The sequence below is a fragment of the Pterocles gutturalis genome, unplaced genomic scaffold (genome assembly GCF_000699245.1).
Source record: "Pterocles gutturalis isolate BGI_N339 unplaced genomic scaffold, ASM69924v1 scaffold31503, whole genome shotgun sequence".
Classification (NCBI taxonomy): Eukaryota; Metazoa; Chordata; class Aves; order Pterocliformes; family Pteroclidae; genus Pterocles; species Pterocles gutturalis.
Window position 1 is genome coordinate 1 of NW_010124036.1, and position 26,962 is coordinate 26,962.

Genomic DNA, 26,962 nt, shown 5'->3' on the forward strand with positions numbered 1-26,962 from the left:
GGCCCTAGCACCCTTGCCGGGAGCTAGGCTGGACCCCCCGCCCTCCCCCAGAACAACCCAGGGCTGGGGCCTTGCCCCTAGGGAAAGCCCTGAGAAACTCTGTTGGGCTGTGGTGTGCAGCCAGCTGATTTTGTCATAGTGCTTGACTGGGGTGTGCTCTGGGCTGGGGAAGGGCTCAGCTTGTCTAAAATGGCCACTTGCTGCAGGTTGGCCCTGGTGCTGCACCCCTCTGGGCCCTCCAGAGCAGCCCTCGGCCAGCCAGCTCTGCTCCCGAATCTGCTGCTCGCTCTTGTGGGCCCCAGGGACTGGGGCAGGTGGAGCTGGAGACAGTTAATCTGGCCGCAGCATCTGTGGGACAGCCCGGGGATGCCAGTGTGGTGAGATGGAGCAGCACGTGCCACGGGCTGTCCCCTCTCTTTGCACAGCTAGGACAGGGCAGGATGCAGCCCACCTTGTCCATTATCGGGGTGGTCTGGTAGTTCGCAAACAGTGCTCCTTGATGAGCCATCTGTGATGAAGCTACATATATAGGACTCGTGTTCATCTTCCAGAGCAGATCTGTGCTCCTGCATGGGGCAGAACAGATCTGGGGGGTCACTAAAGCCACAGTTAGGGTTGTGGAGCTGCCTCCCTGGTTCCAGCTTCTGCCTGCAAGCAGCTGGGAGATTGGGGTTGGTAGTTCGCAAACAGTGCTCCTTGATGAGCCATCTGTGATGAAGCTACATATATAGGACTCGTGTTCATCTTCCAGAGCAGATCTGTGCTCCTGCATGGGGCAGAACAGATCTGGGGGGTCACTAAAGCCACAGTTAGGGTTGTGGAGCTGCCTCCCTGGTTCCAGCTTCTGCCTGCAAGCAGCTGGGAGATTGGGGTGCTGGCTGAAGCCCCCTGCTCTGGCACATGTTCCCTTGCTGCCTTACAAATGGGCCGTCTGCCCCGTACAGGTGAGGGAGCAGTGTGCTCCAGGCAGTTGATATTTGCTGCATTTTCATACCTGTTGCTCGGGAAGTGGAACGGAGTCCTTGAATGCTCTTCTGTCGCATGGTGTGTGCACTGGAGGGGCTGCTCCAAGGACACCTGTGCTCCCCCATCCCTCCAGGTAACTTGGCAGGTTGGTACCTGCAAAAATGAGTTTTACACCTGAGTGCCTCTCATTCAACAGGCAGGTTTGCTTGCGTTCCAGTGGAGAGATCTCTTAAATGATGCTTTTTGCACTCTTTGAGCTGTGTCTGAACTCATGGTCCTTGTTCTGGTCCCTGCAGGTTTAGACTCTGGACGAGGCCATCTTCTCGCACAGCAATGGCGCCCACGCTTGCTACCGCCCATCGCCGGCGCTGGTGGATGGCGTCCACAGCCATCGTCGAGAACCTGCTCTTCTCTGCTGTCCTGCTGGGCTGGGGGTCCCTCCTCATCATGCTGAAAGCAGAAGGGTTTTACTCCTACCTGTGCCATGAGTCGGGTAAGGATGCTCTGGAGACTTGCGTGAATAAGTTGCTGCTGAGGTGTGCTGGTGCAGTTACCTGTCTTGGGATGGTGTGGAACTGGTTAGAGTAGGGCTGAGCTCTGGATCAGTCCTGGGGTAGAAGGAAGGGATGTGTTCTCCTTTCCAAAACTGTTGGCATCCTTGTAATGAACTAGTGTGCCCGTAGTTGCTGTTGCTTTGCAGAATGAATGGAAAAGAAGTCTTAAAGATTGGGTAAAGTTTTCCTGGAAAGCCTTTTCCACTTGGCCATGAGTTCTTCCTCGGTGTGGTGGCCTGGCTCGTCCCTGCAAGGGGAGGCCTGATGGGTTCTGGAAGATGATGAGGGAGGGTGTCCTGAGATTGTAGGAGGAAACTATGGGCAGAAAAGAAAAGAGCAGGGGTGAAAATGAGATTGGGGGAGTCCAGCGCTGCTGTTGAGAAGTTGCAGAAGTAAATACTATCGATGTTTTGTCCCCCTCCTCTTCAGACACCCAGGATGTGCTCAAACCAGGCTGTGTGTCTGCCAGGGCTGGAGATCCACCTTCTCGTGGTGTGGGATGGATAACCTTGGGAAAAACAACATGTAGGTGGACATATATCCCCAGCCTGGACATGGAGAGAATTGTGGTCTGGGGAATCCCACAGTACAGCAGGGTGGACAGCAGAGTTAAAAGGAACCTGGGTGTAAAGGTGTGTCATGGATTCGGAAAGCTGCTTTAATGGCAGAGGGTTTGCATGTGCTCAGAGAAGTGAACAGCAGAGTGAAGAGGGGCAGGAGTAAGGTGTTTGGGCTCTTTCAAGAGATGTGTGATGGTGGATGAGATGAGAAGGTGGATCAGCCCATTCAGGGCTGGTGAGCATGGAGATGGAGCAGGAAGAGAGAGGTGGAAATAAGAGCATGGACCCCAGAGCTCTCAGTGGGTAATGGCTGAGAATACTGGGGGAAGTCTGAAATGTGGGGAAACAAAGTCCCAGCAAAAAGTTACTCTGAATAGTTGTGATGATACATTGGGGGTTTTTCTCGTTCATCAGCTGTTTGTTATGATCTTCTGCTTTGTATGCTTGTGGGCAGCTGCCTTAGTCTTGTACAACCTGGCTTGGTGAACCTGGTAAACACGTGTGTGTTTGAGTCTTCTAGCAGTAGTTGCTTGGCTGCTTAATTTCCTTCCTCTTCTCTGCTTGTAGTGCAATGCTTCCAAGCATGTCCGTGTCGCTTGGGTCTCCAGTGGTGCTCCAGCCTGCATGGGGGAAGATTCATGAGCTGCTGGAGACCCTTTAGGACTTATGTTCAAGGCTGCTCTGCTCTTGCGAAGCTGTGGTGACTTTGTCACAGGCCTGTGTACTTGTCAGGTGGAGGCTTTCTGCCACTGAGATAGAACACACCAGAGCTGATAAGCAAATGCTGACTGTCTCTGAAAGCAGCTGTTTTCCTGTCTGCTTCCTGAGATGTGCCTTGCTGACTAGAGCCCTGCTTCACTTGGGACCCACCTCCTAGTTCTTTGCTTTGCTTGCTTTCAATTCGTCTGCCTTTGCCCCAATCAGCGAGACTCACCTTGGCTTCTCACCCATGTTTGCCAATCTGTGGTTTGTCTGGCTCTCACCATGGGAGTGCCCAGACCGCAGGGAAGATGCAAATGTTTGGACTGTGGTGACATTGTTGTCCTGGGGGCAATTTTTTCCTCCCAGTGACCAACCTGTGCCCTGAGGCAGGAGATCTTAATCCCTGAAAAGAGATCTATGTAGTCAAATGTTCTCATTGTCCTCAAATATCTGGCTGTCACTGTTGAACTCAGTGATGGCTTCTGATGAGCATCAAGGACCAGTTACGCCTGTTTCCTCCTTCATCCATGCGTACTCACTTTCCTTTCTGTTTTTGTCCTCATTGTGATAATCTCAGCGACTTGGTGGGGAAGAGTCCTAGCTCAAAGTGTGGGGAGAGCAGACTGCCTTGCAGCTGCCCTGCAGTGGTCACTGAGTGACTGGTACTGAGCTGATTTTGTCCTTTGCTGGGATTAGGATGGCCCAGTGGTTGCCTTTTTCATCATAATGTATTGAATCCTGCAGCCTGAGTGGGTCCTTGGCTGGAAGGTTAGTGCAAACAAATTATAACTAGTTGCCTTTGGGCACTTGTTGTTCCTAGTGCTGCCGTATGCATGTAAGTATTGCAAAAAAAGAAGACTTTTTCTAATGAGCCAAAGGTTCTTGGCAGGGCTTTTCATTTGTCAGCAAAAGCTCTTGCACTTTGTGATGTCTTCCAATGGCAGAGAGAACTAGACCTTGTCCCTTCTGCAGGCTCTTCTCTGAAGGTAGCAGCAGCTGCCCAGAAAGTGACTGCAGTTCATGAAGGGCTCCTTGTATTGCTCTTGAATCCCCCCCTTTTCCCTGCCTGTCCTTGGCTTCTGGTATTGGATTTTAATCAGCCATGGTGCACATGTGTGGGGTCTACCAGACTCTTAATGTATGAGGGCGGAGGTGGACACCTAGAAAAATCTACATTGAAGTAACAAATATTTTTAAAGTAATTGTGCAATAGGGTTGGATAGGGGGAAGGTTGTACCCGTTGTGGATGGCAGGTTTGGCCACATCCTGAGAGGTATGTTTGAAATTTGCTGACAACGAGTCTGGTGATGGCCCTTTGTTCCCATGTTGATTTTACTACACTACTGCTTGGCCTTTAACCAACTGAAGCAGCATCTTTTACTTGGTGCAAGTGCTGATTCCACAGTCTTTATCAGGATTTGGACCTTATCAGCTGTTGAGGAACTTGATCTGTTCAGGGTCCTGCATTGCTGTGATGTTACTGGAACTGAGAAGCTCCAGGCTTGGGTCTGAGACATGTTTAAAAAAAAAAAAAATAAAATCTTGAACTTGGTAATCTGTTCATCAAGAGCAGAGATAAGGAGCCAGTTGGACAGAGGACCTTCCTCTAAGACAGAGCTGCAGAAAACCAAAAGGACAAAAAGCCAATTCAGTTATGTTAGGTTAATGGGCCTTAACATGGGCATAGGAGGAAAGTGCTGCTGTACAGCTCTTTGCTCTTATTTGGGGTCTGTGGTGGGGAACTTGCAGTCTGAAGGTCCCTTCCACACTGGTAAGATGTGACAATGACTTGTGGAAAGGCTGCACATGAGGCCCTGTAAACAGGAAAAGAGTAAACGTGGTAAATGTTCAGTTTCTACAGGAAACACGCTGTGTTGATTAGCAGCCGTTGGTGGTATTGGAGAGTTGCATGGGAAGGTGCCGGCCCTGGGTGAGAATTGCTGCAAAATGAAACCGCAGCTGGGGAGTGAATGGGAGGTTAACTGGAGACTGTGCCTTGGTTATATGAGGCTTCCAACTGGGTGCCCTGAGGGGGGGTCCTGGAGGTCCAAGGGGATGGACAGACAGAGAGGGAAACCCAAATAAATTGCATTTGCAGTGGTACAAAGCGAGAACATCTCCTCCCAGTTCCCAGAAGTATGACACCATCCTGAAAAGAGAAAACATGTTCTTATGTGGGCAGATGGCAGATCAGTTGTTTGCACATGTCTGTCACTGTGACTTTTTTCTTCCCCCAATGCTCCCAGGCTCTTTGGCCCTGATTCCTCCCCCCCTTTTTTTTTAAAGGAAGGTGAGGCTGTGCAGTCTGTGTCCCCCAGAGCTATTGCCAGGGTGCCTGGGGGTGTCTTGTCTGTTTTGCTCACTGATCTGTGAAACAAAATGAAAGGAAACCTCCTCTCTGCTGTCTGAGATGGTAGTCACTCTTGAAAAAGTCAGACTCATACCTCTGGCAACATCATGTGCAGGGGGGATTTGAAGAGGTCAGCAAAAGCTAGTTAATGATTGACCCTCTCATGAAACCTACAGCACCTAATTTGGGAGAAAGGATGACTTTAAATGTTCCAGTAACAGCCTGAACAAATACCAGCGATGAGCTTGACATAAATGATTACCGAGGCAGCCTTCCTCTCACCTAAGCTGTCATTCTTTAAATAGTAACTTGAACTACTAATTGGGCAGTAGAAATCCTGCTGCTTGTAGGGGGAGCGCTGTAAAAATAGGCAGTGTGTTCTTGTAATTGCTGCTAAAGGCTTGGAGCTGCTTCTAGCTCGATGGTGAGATGGCAGTGAGCATACACAGACTGAGCCCATGCTGCTGCCTTACCCGGGTGGCACTCCCGTGTGTCAGACCTGGCGTGCTTGCATGCCACGTGGACTTGGCAGGAGAATTCGGGGAGGGCACCACTGTTGGCTCAGAGACAGCCCTTCCCCAAAGCACTGTTGCAGATGGAGCCAGGCACGTAGGAGACTTTCCCCAGCAGTGTGACATGCACTGATCTGGAACACTATCTGAGCTGTGATTGAGGGGAAACTGCTGTTTGCTGTAACCAGGTGCATTAGGTAGGTGAGTAGTTAGGCAGGTTCTCTGCCCCTTAATCTCCGCCTAGCTGCATGTCATATGCTGTCACTTGGCTCTTATTTGTGTGCCAGCAGGTCACCAGCATATGAGGTGGCTCTCAGCTGGACCCTGTGCAGGTTGCACATACCTGCAGCCCCTTCCAAAATGTTCTATTTATGGAGGTGGCTCAAAAAGGATCAGGGGATGTCAGGGTGCCAAGGGCTGCTTGAATCATTTCCATTACGCCTCAGTAGATCTTCTCTTGTTGCTCAGGGGCTGCTTCTATTTTCACAAACAATTTGTATTTCCACATAGCACTGTTGCCTGGCCCCTCCTTGGAGCTGGCAATGAGCAGCTGTAAATGAGATGGTTGGTACAAGCAGGGACTGGAGTGCCCTGTTCCTAGGCTTCCCGGCTGCAGCAAGTCTTCAGAGAGGGCCAGGTTTCCTTGTTTTTTCTGACCTGTGTCCTCTTCACCTCCTGGTGTCAGCGCCATCCTGTATGCCATCAGAGGGTCTGTTAGCAGCGTATGCTGTGGGAGCTCCTTGGTCATGTTCTGACTGTCCATGTCGATACATGAGCAGTAATTCAGCTACTCCAGCTGTAAATGCTCAATATTTATGGTTTGAGATCCCTTTGTGGGGAGGGCTGACAGGTTCTTTAACACACGCAGCCAGGAGTTACAAGGTCACTGCACTGTCCATGTCCCTCCACCCTTCTTCCACGCTACAGCTGAGCTCTCTCTGTAGAGTGCTGACACAGGGAAAGCACTACTACTTTGTCACTCCTTTTTTTTTTTTTTTCTTCCCCCCCCCGCCCCTTTGTTTTCCCAAGTTTGACCTCTTGCCCACATCTGTTTCCTATGAATTTATCTCTGTGGAGAGCCCAAAAAGCCTTGATGCTGTGGGTGAAGCTGTGTGCCAGTGCCTGCCTGCCTCGTGGAGATACTGTCAGAAGTCCCTGGGACACAGCAAGAGGAGTTTGTGAGGGAAAGATGGATGAAAAAATGGAGATGTGGTGTGAAAAGTGCAGAGAGCTTCCCAAGTCTGTTCAGGACCGATTTCTAAGGCTGGGGCTGGAGTGCTGTCCTCCCTGAAGAAGGGATGCTGATGGGACATGCGGCCTTTTGGGGATATCTCTGTTGCTTGCTCTGGCTACCCATGATTATAAGGGCATGAGAAGGGACAGATTTAAGTTATCAGTCAGGAACAAAGAGTAATCGCTGCCCACAGGTGGTTTGAGACCATCTTAGTGAAGGTGTTGGTGAGAGCAATGTACATGGAGAGAAATGCTGTGTGCCTTCCCTGGAGTGCTGGGAGGGGACAGAGGAAGGTTTGCAGGCAGCTTGTAAGCCTCAGATATCAGCACCTGAATTCCTGCTAAGACCTGATGTCTGGAAGGTGGAGCATGATTTGTTTGCAATGGACACAAAGCTGGGAGGGTTGTTTTGGCCAGCTCCAGAACCAAGGTGAAACCAGTGACTGATGGTGCTGAGGCTTGGGTAGAAGGGAAGGAGCTGCAAGACAGGGCTGTGTGATCTCCAGAGACACAGGGAGGGCAAGAGCAGCCAAGGGTATCTCCTTCATGAGCCACACCAAGCAGTGACTGTGAAGTCACTTGTATGTGAGGGATTCCTGCTAATTAACTACCCAGGGCTCACTGGGGATCTCTAGTCTTGCTTCATGCATATGGTTATGTAGGTAACCTCTCTCTCTGTTCCTCCTTTAATATTGAACTTTGTCAGATCAATTATTAAATATGGAGGAGAGCGTTTTATGTCACTGGCTTGCGGCGGCAGTAAGAAAGCAAGTGCTTTGTCATACCAGCAAAGGTTACTTATAAGTCAGATAAGCACTGGGAGAAGGAGGGGTGGAGCGCAGCAGGGCTCTGGGTTAATGAAAGTCTAAAGGCACACGTGCTTGCTTGAGGAGTTGTAAGCCACCTTGGGATAGGTTTGTAACAGGAGCAGTTAACATCAGGCAAACTGCTGCTGGAAAGAAAAGGGAACTTCTTTCCTTTTTTTTTTTTTAAACTGTCCTGTTTCTGTCTCTGTTACACAACGTAGGCTCTGTTCAGCGTGGGAGTTTGCATGCAGGGTTCCTCATGTAAGGGCAAGAACAGAAAGCTGGAGATATAATTCATCTGTATGGCCTAAACTGTCTTGGAAAGAATAGAAAATGCCCATGATGAGGCAGAAGTGAAAGATGCATCAATCTGTTAACAAACGGAGAAGGCAGGTGAGCTGCCAGCCCTCCTGGGAACAGGGTAGTTAAATCCAGGAAGGATTTTTCAGGGCCAGGACAGTTGGGAAGCAGGGTGGCTGCTGCAAAGCCATCCCTCATCCTGATGCCTGCAGTGAGGGTAGGAAGCTTGTTGTTTGAGCAGGCTGTCACTCTGTGCCAGGTCTTGTCAGCCCAGTTTCTGGACCTGAAATAACTGATTTGGCTGCAGTTACCGTTTCCAGTTTAGTTAGGGGAAAGATCTGTGAGAACATACCAGTTGTGGATTAGGAAGACCTTGTTTTTGTATTCCCTTCAGGTTCTTGTGGGTTTAGTTCCCTGTAATTGCTAGGGCCTTGCTGTATAGTTGTTTTTATAAAGTAATGAATTTCTGTCCTTAAGCTGTTACCCTGCTGCTCCTTGGGATACTTGTCCCCCGGGTGCCTGCGTGCCCTTTTCCTGCTCCCAGCTGAGCTCATCAGGTTTCCATTGTCCTTCTATTGCTCTTCTTCCCCTGCTCTACCCTACATGGGGGGCTTTTCCCTCCTTCCTGCAGTGCTGTAAGCGCCATCCCAACACACAGCAGTGATGATCCTTTATCATCCTGTGCAGAAAACACCACCAGTGGTCCTGAATACGAGAACAGCACAGCTTCAGAGCACAAATGGCCTTCCTGCAATGCCCAGGATGAAATGCTGAACTTGGCCTTCACCATTGGGTCCTTCCTGCTCAGTGCGATCACACTGCCCCTGGGGATCGTCATGGACAAGTACGGCCCTCGCAAGCTGCGGCTGCTTGGCAGGTTAGTATCCTGGGCTCCCTGGGTGGGATGAGGGGTGAATTCATGTGTTGTCTGGAGCAGATGGGTGCTGTTTGGTTGCAGGGACCCCACAACAGGGACAGCAGCCTCAGGAATTGTGTGAGGGATGGGGCTGGGAGCTGCTTGCCATGCACAGGGCACTGGAGCAGCTCTGGGAAGATTTCAGCCAGCACAGTGAATTGCTCCATACGGGAAGTGCCTGTGACTCTATGTCCACACCTCAGCTCTCCAGTGTTGCTCTGTGCTCCCTGGCCAGATGGAGCCTGGAGGAAGAGCAGAGTCATTAGTGAGTCACAGAGGGTAGCTTTTTCCTTGAGCTGGGAGCTATGTCCTGAGAGGCACCAAACCCAGCTGTTACATCATCATTTGCAAGCTGGGGAGTTAACTCTGGGATAAACATGTCCTGCCTGCCTTTTATAGGGCTCTTCTCTGCTATGTGGCATGTGTTGCTTTCTGCCTCAAATAGCAAGGTCATTATCTGCTTCCATCATGACATGTAGGGATTAGTGACTTGTTGGGCACAGTGGACCCCAGCACTGCTGAATTTTAATGCACTGAACTGTACCAGAACCAAACTGGCCTGTAGGCAGAGTGGGGAAAATAGGACAATTCTGACTCAGACCCTACCAGAGAGGAGCAGGTAAAGGCTGTGAGTGCTGTGACCGCAGCTGGGTCTCAGGACAAAGGCTGCTGCTGTCCCTAGTCACCTCAAAGTGAGGGCTGAGAAAGCTCTGTGCTAGAATACCAGTAGGGAATTTGAGTCCAGCAAGAGCTGCGTCAGTACTGGGAGGAAAGGTTGCTGCCTCCACCCTTGTGCAAGGTTCGTCTGTAATATTTGGGTATTTACCTAGATTTTTCTTTCCAATTCACCAGCTTCCCTCCCTCTTACAGAAATTATGCTGTGCTTGCTTAACGAGGTGCTGAGGAGGTAGAAGCATATGTAACTTGCTGTCTGAGAAACTTGTGGTTTTGGTTCCCTTTCAGTGCCTGCTTTGCTGCGTCCTGTGTGCTGATCGCGTATGGTGCCAGTAACCCAGACTGTAAGTAGGCATTTCTCTGCTGAGCTGGGAGGGCTTTGGAGCTGTGTCTTGGAGATTTTTGGGGAAGCAGACAAGTGTGCATGGTGCTGTGTGCTCTGTCACACCTCCAGCGCTGTGCTGGGGTCTTGCTGAGGACACAGGCCAAGCATCTGCTGGCCTGTGGGAGCTGAGGGGCTCTGGGGAGGGCTGGTGTTTCACAAACCTAAGTGGGGAGTGTAGCAAGGGCCAAACAGCCGAGATAGCTGGGTCTCGCAGCTTTGCATTTGGGCAGGGCTAGGTCCTGTAAAGGAGCAATTCCAAACAAGTTAATGGCTTTTTCAGGGTTGGGAAATAGGTGTTAGCATATGATGTGTAATCAGCTTTCTTACTAGGGATAGACGGAGCTTGTTCCTCAAGACTAGATAGTGGGGTGACACTTTGAATCTGGTTCTTTCAATTAAGTCTTCTTTTTAAGACCCATTCAGACACTTGCATCAGCAAGTCTGCTCATTAGAAAAAAGAGACCCATCCATCTTGGAGAGAGATGATCCCATCCTGAACTCTGTCTCAGAGGAGAGCCCTGGCCCTGGGAGGGGCTGGGGAGATGGGTGCTGGGTCAGGAACAGCATGGTGTGTCCTGAGGGTGTTGAGTCACTGAGATTTTTTTCACATGTGAGGACCAAAGCCCTGAGGGCTCTGTCTCCTCTCTCTGTCCACCTCAGTAAAGGCTAAGGGCATCTTTTTATTATTGTTGCAGCTCTGTCTGTGCTGATATTCATCGCACTGGCTCTGAATGGCTTTGGTGGGATGTGCATGACCTTCACATCGCTTACAGTAAGTGAAGAGTTATTACCTGACTCTCTTTTATTCCTTATTATGGCTGTGAGCTGGGCTAGCAGGAAAGAACAAAGTGGGTCTTTTGCCTGTGGCTTGAATAGCACATGTTTTCGTTTGGTACAAAGGGTCTGTCACTCTTTTACCTGAAAGGCTGAGTACTAGGTGGTTATTCTAAAGTGTGGGTTTTTTTATTTCAGTACCATTTTACCTACCCCTTGCATCTCAGGTGAAGGTGATAGGGGGGAGGGGAAAGGAAGTGGTTTTTTGTCTAGGACTCAAACTGTCATATGCCTGTACATGCAGTGCTCAGCTACCTGGCAGAGGCTGGACATATTTGCACTGCATTTAACGTTGACATACTGCAGGAAGAATCATCAGGGCACAAACCCTTGCTGCTGGGTTGGGCCAGCTTTCTGCAAGCACAGCTTGCATCTTGCCCCAGGAAAATGGTTGTTCTTAAGCACAAAAGCTTTTGGTCTTAGAAGGGTGAGTGTCTCTTCCAGGTTTTCTTAGGAATGCAGCATTGTTGAATGCATCCAGCTCCATCTGCATGACCTGCTTAGCTCTATTTAGTCCACGGATTGTATTGCAAGTATTGACAAACAACTGTCAACTGGATCTCTACATTTTGGGGTTCTTTTTGCCTGGAGACAGAAGCAGTATCATCCAAGAAGCTGCTTTATTTTCCACTTCATTATCCTGATCCTTGTCAGTGTGCTGAAACAGGGCTGGGTAGAAAGTCTTCTAGAAAACAGTCTGGGATGTTTCTTGGGCTGTGATTGAGAACTTGCAGATTTGGACTGCATTACCTTGAAGTTGCTGTTGAAGTAAAACTTTCTGTTAAGGTTACCTCAACTTGAGCAAGGTTTAGACACTGGCTGAGCAAGGTTTAGACACTGGCTGAGCAAGGCTCAGACACAGGCTGAACTCCCAAGACCTAAATTTGTTAGAGGCTGGGTTTACAGATCACTGTGTCCACTGTGATATTGTTGCTGCTGCTTTTGCTTTTGTATGTTCAGAGCTTTCAAAACTCTGTGCAGATGTCAGTCCCTTGTTTGTATGTAACTTTCTTCACTGGAAGCCTTGGCCATGGTCCCAAAGAACTACAGGGCAAATGTCATCCTGCAGTGCTTCAATTAAAAGCAAGGAAAAGAGGAGCACATCAGTACTGCCGTGGGAGAGGAGAGGGTTCCCATCCTGCTGCTGCCAGCGTTGGTTAGTGTCTCTCTGGGTGGTTATTAAGGGGTCACAGATGACTTTAGAGCTACTGGTGATGATAGGAGAGAGGGCAAGGATAGGGCAGAAGTATATTGGCTGTGCTGTGGCTTTTAGCAGCAGCAGCAGAAGTAAGCAAAGCCACTTATTAGTGCCCTCATTAGTGAACCAGTTCTGCAGCACTAAGGAAGTACAGCGGCAGGAAGAAGGTCAAATCTTCCAAGAAGAGATCCAAGCCTTGAGGAGGTCTGAAGCAAGTGGGGATGCTGTGAGTTCACCCAGGGAGACCTGAGGTGGAGCCCATCCCCTCCAGACAGCAGTGAGGTTTTGTAAAGAGCTGAGGTGGCTTCAGGCTTGGCTTCTCAAATCCAAATTCAGATTCAGTAGCTGCGTGTGTCTCTCTGCAGAGCTGCATAGAGGCATTTTGCTACCTGAGGCATATGAATGTGATTAAAAATAGTATAAAGTGAGAGGGAAGCACTTCTTTACCGGCATCACAGTGTAGCTGTAGTGGTGACTGTTAAAAGCAGGTGTATTTTGCCCATTGGCAGCTTACTGTTTTGTCCCTGCGTGGTTCTGCCTGCAAGCTGGGGTGCTCATAGTTGGTGTGTCAAGAGCCATTTTCTGTGATGACATGGTGATTTCTTGTGTGGCTCCCTTCCACCTGTGGCCCGTGGAGACAGGGAGTGTGGCAAGGGAGTGACACAGGGGTGTCAGGACCATGAGCTGTGGGTGGTGTGGCTTGCACACACCGTGCTCTGCATTGTGGCTAGGAGAGGCTGAAGCAAGCGCTGGAAGGGGAAACTCTCAAGACCTTTGTAAGGCCATTCATTACGCAGAGGCAGCAAGTGCTAATCAACTTCTGGTGCCAAGTGAGCTTGTTCTGGCTGACACAGGCACTGACTGCTGAGCGTGCACGTGCACACAAGTCACAGCAAGGTGACTTACTTCTCCTGCCAGCTGCAAGTGACCTGAAGTGCTCCAGGAAATGGGTCAAACCCACTGGTGCTTGAGCTTGTCCTCTGCCACCCCAGGCGGGGTTACAGTTGCTGCTTCATTGCAGGGTGGCTGTGAAGGGAGCCCCTGCCCTGTGTGGGGTTGGGATGATCCTCAAGTGTTGCAGCTTGTGGGGCTTCATTGGGTGTTGAAACATCCCAGGACACCTGTGTGCGTAGGCAGTGTGATCTGATGGCAGGGCAGGAGACAGGGATCCTCAGTGCTGATGCAAGGGATAAATGGGATCTCTGAGGATTACATCCTGGGACAGTACTCCACAAAGCTTGGCCTCTTGGGTTTAAGGCCTTTTTCAGTAAGAAGTCCCGAGGGTATCATGAAAGCACATGGGAAGCTGTGGCACCAAAGCAAGCTGTCGTTCTGGGGTGTATTGTGGCTTGGGGAGGAGCGGGAGCAAGCGAGCGGTGCTGTTCCCAGTTCTGGGAACAAGGTCAGATTGTGCCTGTTGTTAAAGTGTAGAGGAGAGATTTCTGCCTTGTGACTTGGTCTTAGCCAATGCAAGTGAAGATTGGAAATGGAAACAGATCTGTGTTGGTGGCTGTGACAGCAACACAGGAATCTGGCACTCTGAAGCTATTTCATGCAAAGAAATAAACATGTGTGATAAATTACCACAAAGAGCCTTTTATAGATTGTTTTCTGTCCTGTTTTCCTTTCAAAGAATTACAGCTGCTTTGCTCTTATTTTCCGCTACAAACAGTGCCCTTTAATCAGAGCGGGGGTAAAAATCTTCTCTGCTTGGAAATATTAGGAGAACTTAGGGCTCTGTGATCTTTTGTTTGTCAGAGAATGGGAACAGGAATTTCCATATGCTTTGGACAAAGCAGGCAGTTTGAGGCTTTCCTGGATAACATATTTTTAGTGTCTGTATAACTTCCAAATATACCCCCAATAGGAAAACCAAAGTTTTTTAGCATGAACAAGAATACCGTTCTCCAGTAGTCTGGTTCTGAGTCCCTTGACTTTTGCCACTGTTCTTTCAAACAGCCCTTGCAAGAGGGGGGAAACTGGGTTTGGCAATACTGCTGTGATATCTTTTGTATATGGATTGTATCCAGGAAAAAGCTGAAAAACTATAAAAAAAAAAAAATCAAAGGTCTTAAACTCATTGTAGGGCAGATAAGAAAATAATCTGGAAGGGGAAGTTATCAGTTTGGGATTGCATACCTGTAATAAAGGACTTCAGGGAAAAACAGTTATGGTGTGGCAAAATTAAGTTAGTGTCTTTCTGACAGGGCATAAAGTTGTTAATAAATTATTATTGGCCTTTAAATAGAAGGTGTAAGAGTTTGTCACTGTAGGTCTTGTGAAATTGGGGCTGTCATACCAGAATGGGCAGAAGTTAGTGGAGGAGTTCCTTCTGGCCTGCAGGGATAAGATCAGAATGAGGATCAGATCTTTCTGGTGGCAGAAAAACAGAGCCCACTTGCTCTGGGACTTTTTTTTTTCCCTCTCTCTCTAAGGTTCATTTTTTTCCAATACTTGCTGCTATAAAGACAGCACAAAAAATGGCTCAGTAAATATTATGTGTTATTTTAGTAGCTGGTCTTTAGATGAGACCTGCACAGGTATTGCTAGTACTGGCACTTGCAGTCTGAGAGGTTTTCTCTCTGGGTACGGACTACTTTTTCCCTTTATCTCCCCTCCGCCCCTCCAGGTAGTCTCAGATTTATTTTACTCCAAAGTGCTCAGTATTTGCAGTTTCTGCTTCAGCTGGGTTAGATAAAACCTTAAATCTCCTGTCCTTTTTTTTAAATCTAGCTGCTTGCTTGATGCCAAATAGGATTTTAGGAAATACCTAGCCTTTCTAGGACTTCTCTCTCCATTGAGGCAGAAGCAGACTTGGGTTTTCCTGGATATGACTGCTTGATTTCCGGTCTGCTCTGTGTCTCCAGTAGCACTCAGAGCAGGAGGATCCACCTGGGTGTTGCTTGTCTGCTGTAAGAAAGGCTTTTTGTGATCTTTGGGGAAAACCAGCCTGAGCCAAGAAGCAGCTGTGTTTGTGAAGCTGTTGCCCTGCTCTGAGCTCCCCAGCAGGAGCAGCTGTTTGTTGTAATTTCTGGAGATTATTTTAAGTTTGGGGTATTTGAGATTAAATGAATGCCCTGCCTGGTGACAGTGACTAGCCTTTTTGCAACCTGCAGATGCTGTATTCTGCAGATGCTGTTTTCTCGAGTGTGTATTTAGACCACTGCTTCCAAGAAGAGATTTTTGTTGAGCCTGGTAACAGACCTTTGAATCCTTTGCCGTTTCCTGTCTGCAGCTCCTGAAAGCAGCTTGTTGGCAGCTCTCCCGCATGCAGGGATCTGGGGATGGGTGTGGGGATCCTCACTGCAGAGGAGTGCAGTGTTTTCAGCCTCCGCTGTGTGAGTCTGCTTGGGGTTCACCAGCACCATCAGGCTCAGCACATCGTTGCTGCTGTTCCCTGGCTGGGGTTATCTGAGGACCTGGAGACTGCACTGCATAGGAAGCTCTGCAGTGAGACAGAGAGATGATAAACAGCCAAATGGATCCTAGAGTGTTCCTGCACAGGAATACTTGTGTTGTAAACACGCTGGTCCTGCCATGACACAAGCCAGATTTGGTTGCCTTATATGCTACTCCTGGGAAAGATAGATTTGTTTTTCAGCAGTGGAAGTGGAATGTGATGACAGCATTTGCTTGTTCAGACCCGGTCTAACGTTCTTTGAATCGTTTTTTCAATAGCATCTTTAGATAGATAAAATGCTGGTTATGCTTTCAGTCCTAGAAGGCACCCACAGTGTCCTGCTTTGAGGCCATCTGAGGCTGACATGGTAGTGATGCCCAAGTGAATTTGGGGAGTAAGTGACCCAAAAAAGGAGGTGGGAGGGAAATCTGCCTGCAGCAGAATCTCTGCCCACTGACCAGCTTCAGGGGGTATCAGCTGAGCTCTCTCTGTAGCCTGCAACTTCAGAGCTTTTCCCTGTATTTTCCAGTTTGCAGGCCATCATTTATCACTGATAGAAACTTGTTCGCTTCTGGTTGTTTAGAAAAATGAGCAGTTCCTCCTTTCACAGGAGAGTGGGAAGGTCTTGCAGCTCTTTCTGCCTGTTCCACTCTGCTTTTGGGTCCTGAGTGAAAGCACAGGCAGGAGAGCCAGCCTGGGAGTGCTTTTGCTGTTGAGGTGGCAGAAGTGGCTGCTGTGAGCTTCTTCTAGCCGCCCCTGCTGAGAGCTTTGCTTTCCCAACAGATCCTTGCAGAACCAGCCTGATCTGCTCTCAGCAATGCCATCACACCTGATAAGAGCCCAGGCAGTGAAGTGGGATGGGTGGCAGGAACAGCAACACAAGGTGCTGTTGCTGGCTTCTTCCTGCAGTGTTCAGCAGCTTGGTAGCTGTGCTGAGCAATAAAGCCTTAGATATCTAGTGTTTGTGATTGCCTTCCTGCACCTAGCTCCGAGCTCATGTGCTTGGGCATCCGAGCCATCCAACTGATGGGGAAATGACCAGCTTTAGCACTCCCTGTAGAGTCTGCTGTCACAGATGGAGGCAGGGACCTAGCTAGAAATGGAAATGCAAACAGCAACACAGTGTTTGTCTCTGTTCCTTCTTGTTATAACAGGAACTTTCTGGTCTACTGCAAAGATTTGGGTGCTGACCCAAGGTGCATAAACAAACCTGGCAGTTCAAGGTGTTGCAGGGTGTGTTAAAGACCATGCAGCTATCACAGTCTTTGTCTAACAACTCTTGATTAAAAAGAGGGTGATATTTAAAGAACTTGGACACAGTTTTTTTGCAGAGGAAAAGGAGGTGGTGGCTCCAGACTTGGGGTAAGGAATTCTTAATGAAAGCACAAGGGCTGGAGCAGACCCTCGTGTGCTAAAGGTAACCAATGCAAAGTATGCTGTCAGTCTGGAAAGAAGCAGTGTCACTAAGCACATAAATCTTGGATTGTAGATGTTCCCTGACACTGGAGACACCAATGCAACCTGCAGCGCAATATCCTGAAGATCTAAGTCATCTTGAGTAAAACTGTCTGCTTCAGATTCTGGTATCCAGGAGTCTTAATCCTAAATGCCAATATCTTCTGGAGAAAGCCTCCTTCCCTTTTCTTCCCCTCCCTTGGCAGCAGCCTGTTTCAACCAATTTTTCTTTCCCCAGCTGCCCAACATGTTTGGTGACCTTCGTTCCACGTTCATTGCTCTGATGATTGGCTCCTATGCTTCCTCTGCTGTGACTTTTCCTGGAATCAAGGTGAGGCTGTGGGATCATGACTCGGGACTGGTGGTGTTGTGCGAGTCTTGCACCGTTTAGCAATAATGTAGAAAAAAAGAGGAACTATTTGTTAAAGCATTCTTTTAGAGATGTGCCTTTACAAGATTCAGTTCCTATTTGTTAAAGGCTTCCCAAGTGACTGCTTCAGGAACTTGACAAATACTGCAAAGAGAACAGTCTGTTCACTAATAGACAGTAAAATTTTTAAGGTGTTAAAATGCAGAACTGAAGATATTTTTATGAAAGGTTACTTTTTTAAACTCTCAGGAGTATATATGGGTATTCTAATACACATGTGTATATTTAATCTGTGTGATTGTCACAGGCGGTTGGCCTTGAACACAATTCAGAGCTAGCAAACAGCACCGAAGGGACAGAAGAGATGGTCGTGGTAGATCACTTAGTGGTTCTGAACCAGAGATGTTCCATGGCAGGGTTAGCATAAGGGGGATATAGTAAAGGTAAACTAGTCTCAAGTGTGCAGGGAAGTTCTTGCTGGCTTTCCAGGAGAAGGTTCTAGATTAAAACCTTTGATTGCAGTCATCTGCAGTACAGCTGCATGGTGTTCTGTCTGGAGGTCCTGTTGCTATACCTGCTGTTAGAGATGTGAACATGCATCTCTTTCCAAGCCCGCATTTCACAGAACTGTTCTTTGTTACCGCTTGAGTTAAACCTATTTTAAATGCATCGTGTTTTTCTTTCCCACAGCTCTCTTTCAGACCTCATTCAAAGAATATTGAAGTATCTTTCTGCTCTTATAGCCAAAACCATATTCCCTTGTGATTTCCAGGTTATATATGACTTTGGGGTCTCCTTCATCCTTATTCTGCTTGTTTGGGCAAGTTGTGCAGGACTAGTTTTCCTCAACTGTTTCTTCAATTGGCCACTGGAGCCTTTCCCAGGACCAGAAGACATGGACTATTCGTAAGTGTCCTTTAGACTGGCCTTGAGGGCTAATCCCATTCTTAATCCCCTAGAAAGTGCTGGCATAGCTAACTTAGAGGAGTGTACAGTGAACTCCCTTGCATGTTGTTTATTGCTGTCATTCCCTCTTAGGTTGAGGATTTGTGTTTGCCATTAGCATTATGTCTTGACTGGTGAATATCTGTGGGAAGTTGAGCTTTTCCAAAGTGTAGGAATTATGAAGGAAAATGATCTGTCAGTAGTCATAAGCATTTCTATATTGACCTGTGCCAAACTGGCTCGGGGAAGTAGCTCTCTCTGCTCTGGATCCAGACCATTTGTGGGTTTGTAGGTGGAAGCTGGTGCCTTGAATCCACACATTGCCTTTCTGACTCCTGCAACTTTGCTGCCTCTGATTCCCCATCCTGTGTTGCAGCTGTCATGCTCTTTACTGCCCAACAGGGTGAAAATAAAGTTCAGCTGGCTGGGATTTGACCACAAAATCACTGGAAAGCAGTTTTACAAGCAAGTAACTACTGTGGGGCGCCGTCTCAGTGTGGGGAGCTCCATGAAGGGCCCCAAGGAGCCGACAGCCTTGCAGGAGAACAACAAGCTCTGTCTGTCGACGGTGGACCTAGAAGTGAAGTGCCAGCCTGACAGCACAGGTGTGGTTCCATGAGTGCCCCAGGGATGCTTGTGCTGGCACAAGGCTGGTGGCCTCTTTGCTCTGCTCCAGACCTGTTTATGAGACAGTGATACGTGATCCATGTGTTTGCCAGGGCCATGTGCCAGCCACCATTATTTAAATACAAGTTCAGTTATATAAGGAATCCTGTCCTTGTACACTTGTCTAAATATACCATATGTTGTTGCCAGTGGTGGGACCAACAGCATGGGTAACTCCTATGGCTGCGGAAGGACAGTGCAGTTGGTCACTGCTGTCTTGTAGGTAGACTGTTGCCATGATGACCAAGCCTTCCTTAATCAGGGGTATGGCTAAAACAAATGGTTTGAAGCTTCCTTTTGCTCTAATCCACAGAATTGGGTGAGCCTTCCTGTTCCCTTTGCCCCAGTTACTGGTAGCCAAACTCCAAGCATTTGTAGCTGCTCATTATGGAAGTTTGTAAGGTAGTTGCTAACTGTGCATTCCTTGGAGCTGCCACTGTCATGCAGGGGTGGAATGGCTAGCTAGGAGAAGACATGCTAACCCAGAGACCAAAGCCTCCTCTGAAGTTGTACATGTGTACAAAGGTATGTTGCCTTTTTCAGAGACTCCTGTATTCCTTCTGCAGCTTCTCCCTCCTTCATGAAGAGTGTCTTCAGTCCTATCTTGTTGCTCAGCCTTATCACCATGTGTGTCACTCAGCTGCGACTCATTTTCTACATGGGCGCTATGAATACCATCCTTGAGTTTCTGTCTGGAGATGAAGATCAAGGTAGGGTAACCTGAAAACTTTTATCTGCTTCCTTGGAACTGGGACTTGACCCAGATTTGGTCCTTGCAAGAGGCTGGTGAACCTGATTACTCAGCAGATACACTGTGTATGGCAATTAGGGTGTCAAAGTGCGGCTGACAGCTGCTGGTAGGATCTAGCAGAGGGCTGGAACTAGCCCAGGACAGAGGGGCAGTGAGGTAGACACTTGAATGTCAAGCTAATTTTAGCCCAATGTCTGTTAAATACTGTTCTGTGTTATTTCCCCAGATGGGTTGCTGAAAGTAGCCTCTAAGGCTGGACTGTGATAACTTTTTTTTTTTAAATTGGAAAACCTATTTCATCAGGTGTTTGCTTTGCTTATCCTAAGCAAGCACAAAGTACAGAGGAGCTGACTTTCATGATTAGTGGTTGGACTAGGTGTCTCAGCCCAGCAACGAGGAGTGGGAGAAGTCATAGCTGTTTTGTGCAGCTTGGTGTGTGCCAGGGAGGCTCGGGGTGCTCGCTGCGCTGGACTTGTCTGTATTTATAGCTCTGATTCAGTACATGGAGCAAACAGGAAAGAGTACATCAGTTTACTGTTGTTGAAAATACCCAGGATTGCAAAACAAGACTTAGCCTTTTTTTTTTTTTTTTTTGTCCTTTGTAGTAAGATCCAGTTGGAACTTGTTAAATCTGGATTGCATGAAGCTGATAAATCAAGAGGCACTCCTCTGAAAACAAGAGTGAGCTCTGGGGGAGGGAAGGAAACTCAGGAAACTCCCAGTGCCCTGGCATTCCCTGAATTGCTTTGTTTCTTGAGCCTTTGACAGCCTGCAGCATTCAGCTCTTTATCTCCTGGCTCAAGAGCCAGTTTAGACATTAAACAGTAAACAGGACAAACTTCACACTGCCTACCTTTCCCAACACAGCTTAGATTTCTGCTTACCTTGTAACTCTTTCACACTTGATTTTTTTTTTTCTTCTTTTTACCTTGGCTTGCTCTGGTTATTTCTTTCATTTTTTTCCTCCTCATACCTCCTTGGTATTTTAGAATTAATATTAACTACGTATGCTGCCAATTCTGTTTAGATCAAGCTCCATGTTAAAAAAGGGATTGTGCCCCTTGGGTGTATTGCATTTTTTTTCTGTGCCACCTTTGAGATTTCTTCTGATTTTTCCCTTTCTTTCCCCTGAATGTAGCCTGGGCTTGCAGTGCAGTCTGCTGTCTTGGTGTTTCCATGGCATCAGCAAAACAGTGGTATTGTCTAGGGGCAGCAGTGTCAGGCTGCAAAAGCACTTCCAAGCTGCGTGCAGCTCTCTAGAAATGTAATGTGTGGATCAGGAAAGGATGGAGGATGCTCCTCATTTGGATTCCTTATTCTTGCAGTTATTTACTTGAACGTGATTTGTTTAGAGAGCTCCCTCCACCTGCAGCTCCTCTGGGGAGCACTCAGCAAGGGAAAAGGAGAGTTGAGTCAATCCTGCAAATGTTATGGTCAAAGAAAACTTAAATAGTCCTGGGAGCAGAACAGGAGAGAAGGATGTGGGGAAAAACATTCAGATAGGGAGTAAAGTCTTTAAGTTGCAGTGTCCTTGAAATTCCTGTTTCCTGTGTGGATTATGGTGACTCAGACCTGTCATGAAATCTAGAGTTGAATAAAGCAGTCAGCCTGCAGCTACTTATCTTCTGAAAACCCCTAAAAGATGGGGGAGAAGGTAAGGAGTTCAGTAGCTTTGTAAATGACTGTGTAATTGTGTTGTAGGAAGGCAGGAGAGAGACTTGTGTCTAGAACTTGAAGTTTTGCTGCATCTTTCATAAGTTGTCACCTTGCTTTCAAATGTAATACTTGGAAACCTTGGATAGAATCAGGGTGGCCCAGAAAACTCATCTGTATGAGGTGCTTGCTCAGGATAGTTTTGAGGGAAAGACATGTAGAACAGCAAATGTAAAGGGTTGTGCCCATGTGTGCACCCTTTGTCTGTTTGCACTCTCCAGGCTTCTACTTTTGGTATTTGCTAGGTATTATTACCTCTTTTTTTTCTACTCAGGAAATAATGTTTTTTTTAAGACTAAACAAATTGAGGAGGCCCTGTTTTGTAGCAGCTACTGTCTCCTCTTCTATTGCTAACCCCATAAATTTAATTCTCTGCTTCAGGTTGGCTTCTGTTCTTGCTGTTTAGAGCCCAAGATTAAGTGTTCAGAATAGCATGAAGGGGCAAAACATGACAGCATGGCTTGTTTCTTACCCTCTATTAAAAAAAACAACCAGACAACAGCAAATCAGCTCCAGGAGTATTTGTAGAGGGTGATGCCACCTGTCTCTCTTGGCTACCGCAGTTGCTATGATGAGACGGGATCTGGGGCCACTTCAGGGCTTGCCTTTGCAGAGGTAATGGGGGCACAAATGTGAGTTTGGAGGTTGGAGCTGGAAGTGCCTTTCAGTTCCCTTGCCAGCAACTGGAGCCAGGAAAGTATCATGAGGTGCCATGCCTGGGTACAGCAAGGCAGCCCTGCTGGGGTTTGCTACAACTGTGTAGGAGAGAAAGGCTTGTTGGAAACTATCTTCGTTATCAAGTTGATTTAGGTATAAGTCCTGGCTGTACTGCTTTGGCTAGATCTAGAAATGAGTTGGGAGGGACAAACTACAATTATTTTTGGTTGTATTTTGCTTACAATGCTGTAACTTCTAAGTACTCTGTGCTGAGATGGGCAGTTTCAGAATTACATCCTTATTTCAGAGCTGTGGTACACCATGACTCACCAGCCCTTCTGTGTGATTCCTACAAATCCATCATGTGGGCTGCAGAGAGGAAGTGGAAAAAGTACTGTGGGGTAGAGGAACTGTTCAGTAACAGGAAGGGATAGTTTCTTTAAGTCTGCTGGCATCAGCTTTCTCCTAACAAGCCACGTAAACGCTTGTTTCATCTTTAACACATAAGGAATTTTCATCAGCTTGAGGTTGTTAAAGATTGCTCTCAGATGCTGTTTTCTTTGCTGCTAGTTTCCCCTCACTCTGCCTCCAAACTTGTCCATTCTGCACAAAATGGGTTAGTTGTCACCTTCCCAGCCTGGCTTGTCCTTGCTGGATCTTCCCAGTTGGAGTTCCCAGCAAGGTGGGAGAGGAGATGACTAAGGCAGAGTTGGCTGTGCAGGGATATACTGCTTGTAAGAACTCTCCTTGTTGGTCCTACCCAGAATAAACCTCACTGGCACTAAGCAGTCGCTGGGTCCCATTTCTGGAACACTGCTTGCTGTTGGGCTCATGCTGCTCAGAGAATACTAGTGCAGGATCAGAATGGTTAAAGCAAGTGTGCTCAGTATCTCCACTCTAATGTCATGCCTCTGGGAGGCTAACTGATGAGGTGGGGCTTTGATGTCCCAGCTCCTTCAGCTCTGCCTGTGAGTACATGGGGTCTGGGCTCTTAATGAGAGAGTGATCAATGGGGAGAAACAGTTTATTTTCCTGTATTTTTTTTTTTCTGTTGCTGCTATGGTACCACTTGGACTGACCACTTTTTAAATCTTTCTATTTTCTGCAGTGGCTCTCTACACTTCCATTTTTGGGGTATTACAACTGCTGTGCTTGCTGACAGCACCTGTGATCGGGTACATCATGGATTGGCGACTGAAAGACTGTGATGATGGCTCAGAAGAGAATGAGGAGAGCAACGCTGAACGGTATGTAGCGTGTGCCTCACAGGACATGCAGCCGTGTAGCAGGACCCCTCTGCTCTGCATAATGTGTTTTGTGATGAAGGACTGAAAAGAATATTGGTTCTTCAGTATAGAAAAGAAAGTCTGAAGGAAGACTTGATAATTGCTGAGGAAAGGACCAAGCTATCTTCCCTGTCCACTGAGATCAGTCAAGAAAAGCAAATCTAAACTGTAGCAGTGGAGGCTCAGACTTCCCTTTTAGCCCAACAGTAAGAGTAACAGCACTGAAATAATTCCCTAGATGTTCCTCAGGTTCCACTGATGGAGACTCTACCACCTCCTTAGGCAGACCTCTAGCTGAACTGGTTTAGGCAGAGTTCATGTGATATGTGGAGAATCTTGCTGTGAGTTCCAGTAGCTGCTGAAAGTGCTTTTTGTAACATAGGCTTTGCTATTCTTCCAGAAGTGACAAGAAAAAGAAAAAACGTGATCGTCAGATCCAGAAAATCACCAATGCCACCAATGCCTTTGCATTCACAAATGTCCTGCTGGTTGGATTTGGAATCACCTGTCTTATTCCTAATCTACCGTTGCAGGTGAATAGATCAAATGGATGGGTGTGCTGGAGGGGCTGGCAGCGTGGGTCCTAGCAAAATGACAGTCAGGACAATGCCAGGAGGTCCTGCAAGCCAGAAGAACCAGCTAGTGGCAGGAGGGCTTTCTGGCACTGCTGGGGGAGACTTCTGTACTGCTTTGGGAACCCCAGTCTTAGAGTTGAAACAAATAATACCATGCAGTTTACATCTCCTGAGAGAACCTAAAGAAGCAGCTATAGTTAAAATGTCAAGAGTTGATCGACAATTTATTCACACTTAGAAGTTTATGCAGCTGAGCTCTGTAAGAACAAATACTTTATTTCCAAGATCCTCTCAGCAGTGCCTGGCCATTTAACCTGGGCTCAATTTAAGCTGCTGATGGTCAGAAAATTTGCTCTAAGAAGCCTGACACCAATACATACGGCAGGTTATTTCTGCATCAAATGCTATGCTGAGTAATACCCGTGGGACTATAAACCTGTTAAAATATTTATTTTGTGGCACCACCTGTTTTTGGTGGAGGAGTTTAGTGATTTTTATGCTATACTTAAACATGTCTTGATGCAGGCAAACAGATACAGTTTGCTCATACTTGCACATTGTCTGCAATAACTTGTGGAAAATTAACTAAATCAGACACAGGCACAATAAAAAAAAGTGTTGTGATCCAGGCCACAGGTTGCTGGGGACATGTCCTTGCAGCAGGGCCACCTACAAATGAGAGAGGTCTTGTGTGTGGTTCACCTCAAGGGGCACTGCATGTCAGCCTCTGCAAAGTAAGGAAAAGTAGTGCATTTAGAGATGAGTACAATTTCTCCTCTTGTGCTGATCTTCAGGTTTTGGTTCTGGGTTCCTCAAGGCCACCTTTGTACTAGTAAGGAGAACAAAGGTGGAATGGTTGTATGTTGGGGTCTGGCACACCTAGGTGGTATCTAGGATGTGACATTTTTCTGCTTGTCTTTCCAGATTCTTTCCTTCATTTTGCACACAATTGTGAGAGGGTTCATCCACTCTGCTGTGGGAGGCCTCTATGCAGCTGTGTAAGTCTTTGCTTATCTATAATATGTTGCTGGCCCGATAAACTGGTTTGGGATGATAAGCTCTCCAGGTGAGAGGGAGATCAGGAAGTGAAGCCTTCATGGTCAGAGGGGAAAAATGATGCAACTTGTTTCCTCAGTTGCCACTGGATATGACAGTAGCTGGACTTAAGCCCTGGCTGATGCTTTCCTTGTTTAGAAACACCTAACCCATAGGCATAGCTATTGCAGTGAGACAGGCACAGCTATGTACGGGCCTTGGGTAAGACTAGGCTATTGACACTACGTTATGTAGTAAAAACTCAAGGCTTTTTGTCTTATAATGAGTAGCTATGTTCATGTGTCCAGGTAAAACATTAACATAGTTGAATACATTGCTACTAGTCTGCTCTGAAATTACATTGGTAAACCATTAGTGATGCCTACTCCCTTTCCCAGGACAGATCTTCCATCCTGTTTCCAACTTACCAAATTACCAATAGCTGAATCTAAATACTCTCTTCCTTATTAAGCAATGTTTTTGGTTTAGAAAACAGATCTGCCCCTCTGTCCTGAGTTGTTGGACAGAGGAACAGAAAGAAGCTGTTATCTTTCAGAGAATTGCAGACTTGTCAAGGTGGGAAGGGGCCTCTAGAGACCATCTAGTCCTACCCTCATACTCAAGCAGGGTCAGCTTGAGTTGCCCAGGACTGTGTTCAGTTGGGTTTTGAATGTCTCCATGGATGGAGATTCCACGACTCCACAGACTCCTCCTGTCAAAGGTTTTGGTCCTGGTGTCTGGGGAATCCAGACTAGAAAACCTATCAAAGACTCTGCTTCAAAAGGGCATAAACTTTTGGTTCCCTGGCAGCTAGAAGCAAAAAATTTTTGTCTTGGGCAAGGTAAATGCCTGTTGCTGTACATATCAGCTTGCTTGTAAACTAATCCTTTTTGACCATTGCAACTCTCTGCAACTTCCTGGAGTGAGGCATTTTTGCTTTGAGTGTGACTTATTTGAATATTTGAAGGTTTTGATCCACTTCTTTCTAAGCTTAGTTTAACCTGACTTTTTAAACACTACTCAGTTGTGGAAAGAGAGAGATGTTGTACTGTGTTCCTGAAATTTATTTTTCCATTAATAGTACCTGATATTCAGCACTTTCCAATCAACAGTATTGTTTAGTTTGACATAGGATCAGACTTGTCCTCTAAAAGGAAAACACATACTAACCTGTTGTGCAGGTTTCACTCACTTCTAAAGGGAGCAAATTGTTATGACCAGATGAAAATGATTGCTCAGCTGTGAATGCTGTCATCTGGATTAAGAGGCCCTGCTTTTTGCTTGTAAATATTAACACTCTTCCCACCTCGCAATAGGAACAGTAGTTGTATAAGCACTCCCACCTGCCTATGGTACAGCTGTAAAACAAAACAGGTGCTGGATCTGATATGTCTTCAGTTTGAGAGCTCAGGATGAGAATAGTCTGGAGAGGAAGGCTCCAGCCTTGTCACCAGCTGCATTCTGCTCTACAGAGGGCTGTGCACACCATCAGGTATAGCTAAATACTCTATAGAAAGAGGTAGTTATATGAGTCCAGGAGAGAGACGTTCTTTATATTATGCCTGTCTTGGGACTGTGCTCTATTGTATTAGTGACTGGGAATGTAATCTGATCTGGATGTTGTGAACAGTCAAGGTGATGTATAATAATGCTGTTGCTTTCTCTGTTGACAGATACCCCTCTACTCAGTTTGGCAGCTTGACAGGGTTGCAGTCATTGATCAGTGCCCTTTTCGCCCTTCTGCAGCAGCCTCTTTTTATGGCATTGACGGGACCTTTGGAAGGAGATCCTCTCTGGGCAAGTTCTTCCCAAATTTAATGTGAAGGCTTGGTGGTTAAGATTATTTTGGCTTATTTCTTTGAAAACAAAAGGACTCCTGTGCATGGATCAAGGTTAAAAACAGCTGGAATTTTACATGTCCCTCAGTCAGCTGTTAACCTTGGTGCTGTCCATGAGACCCTTCCTGGTGTGAGTAATGATTTGCTGGGAGGGGAAGCCATTAACCCTCTATGCTGGTGTGTGGAAAGGGAGGAAGGGAGATGGCTGCAGTTTGTGTGGCGAGTCAAAATCTATGAGGTAAAAGTGAGTGAATCTGTGTGGACCTCAAAATGCAGCAGG

General features: G+C 47.2%; 1 protein-coding gene across 1 annotated transcript in view; it reads left to right on the forward strand.

Annotated features, from left to right (window-relative positions):
* Positions 1-1,262: 1,262 nt before the first annotated feature.
* Positions 1,263-26,962, forward strand: part of SLC43A2 (solute carrier family 43 (amino acid system L transporter), member 2) — a 27,772-nt gene continuing 2,072 nt past the window's right edge. Inside the window, exons 1-12 of the mRNA XM_010078138.1 lie at positions 1,263-1,459; positions 8,671-8,860; positions 9,863-9,918; positions 10,655-10,731; positions 17,085-17,177; positions 17,989-18,122; positions 18,564-18,766; positions 19,394-19,537; positions 23,057-23,195; positions 23,635-23,767; positions 24,734-24,807; positions 26,518-26,641. Of these exons, the coding sequence (XP_010076440.1) occupies positions 1,300-1,459; positions 8,671-8,860; positions 9,863-9,918; positions 10,655-10,731; positions 17,085-17,177; positions 17,989-18,122; positions 18,564-18,766; positions 19,394-19,537; positions 23,057-23,195; positions 23,635-23,767; positions 24,734-24,807; positions 26,518-26,641 (1,527 nt within the window). The 5' untranslated portion in view covers positions 1,263-1,299. The remainder of the gene's footprint in view (positions 1,460-8,670; positions 8,861-9,862; positions 9,919-10,654; positions 10,732-17,084; positions 17,178-17,988; positions 18,123-18,563; positions 18,767-19,393; positions 19,538-23,056; positions 23,196-23,634; positions 23,768-24,733; positions 24,808-26,517; positions 26,642-26,962) is intronic.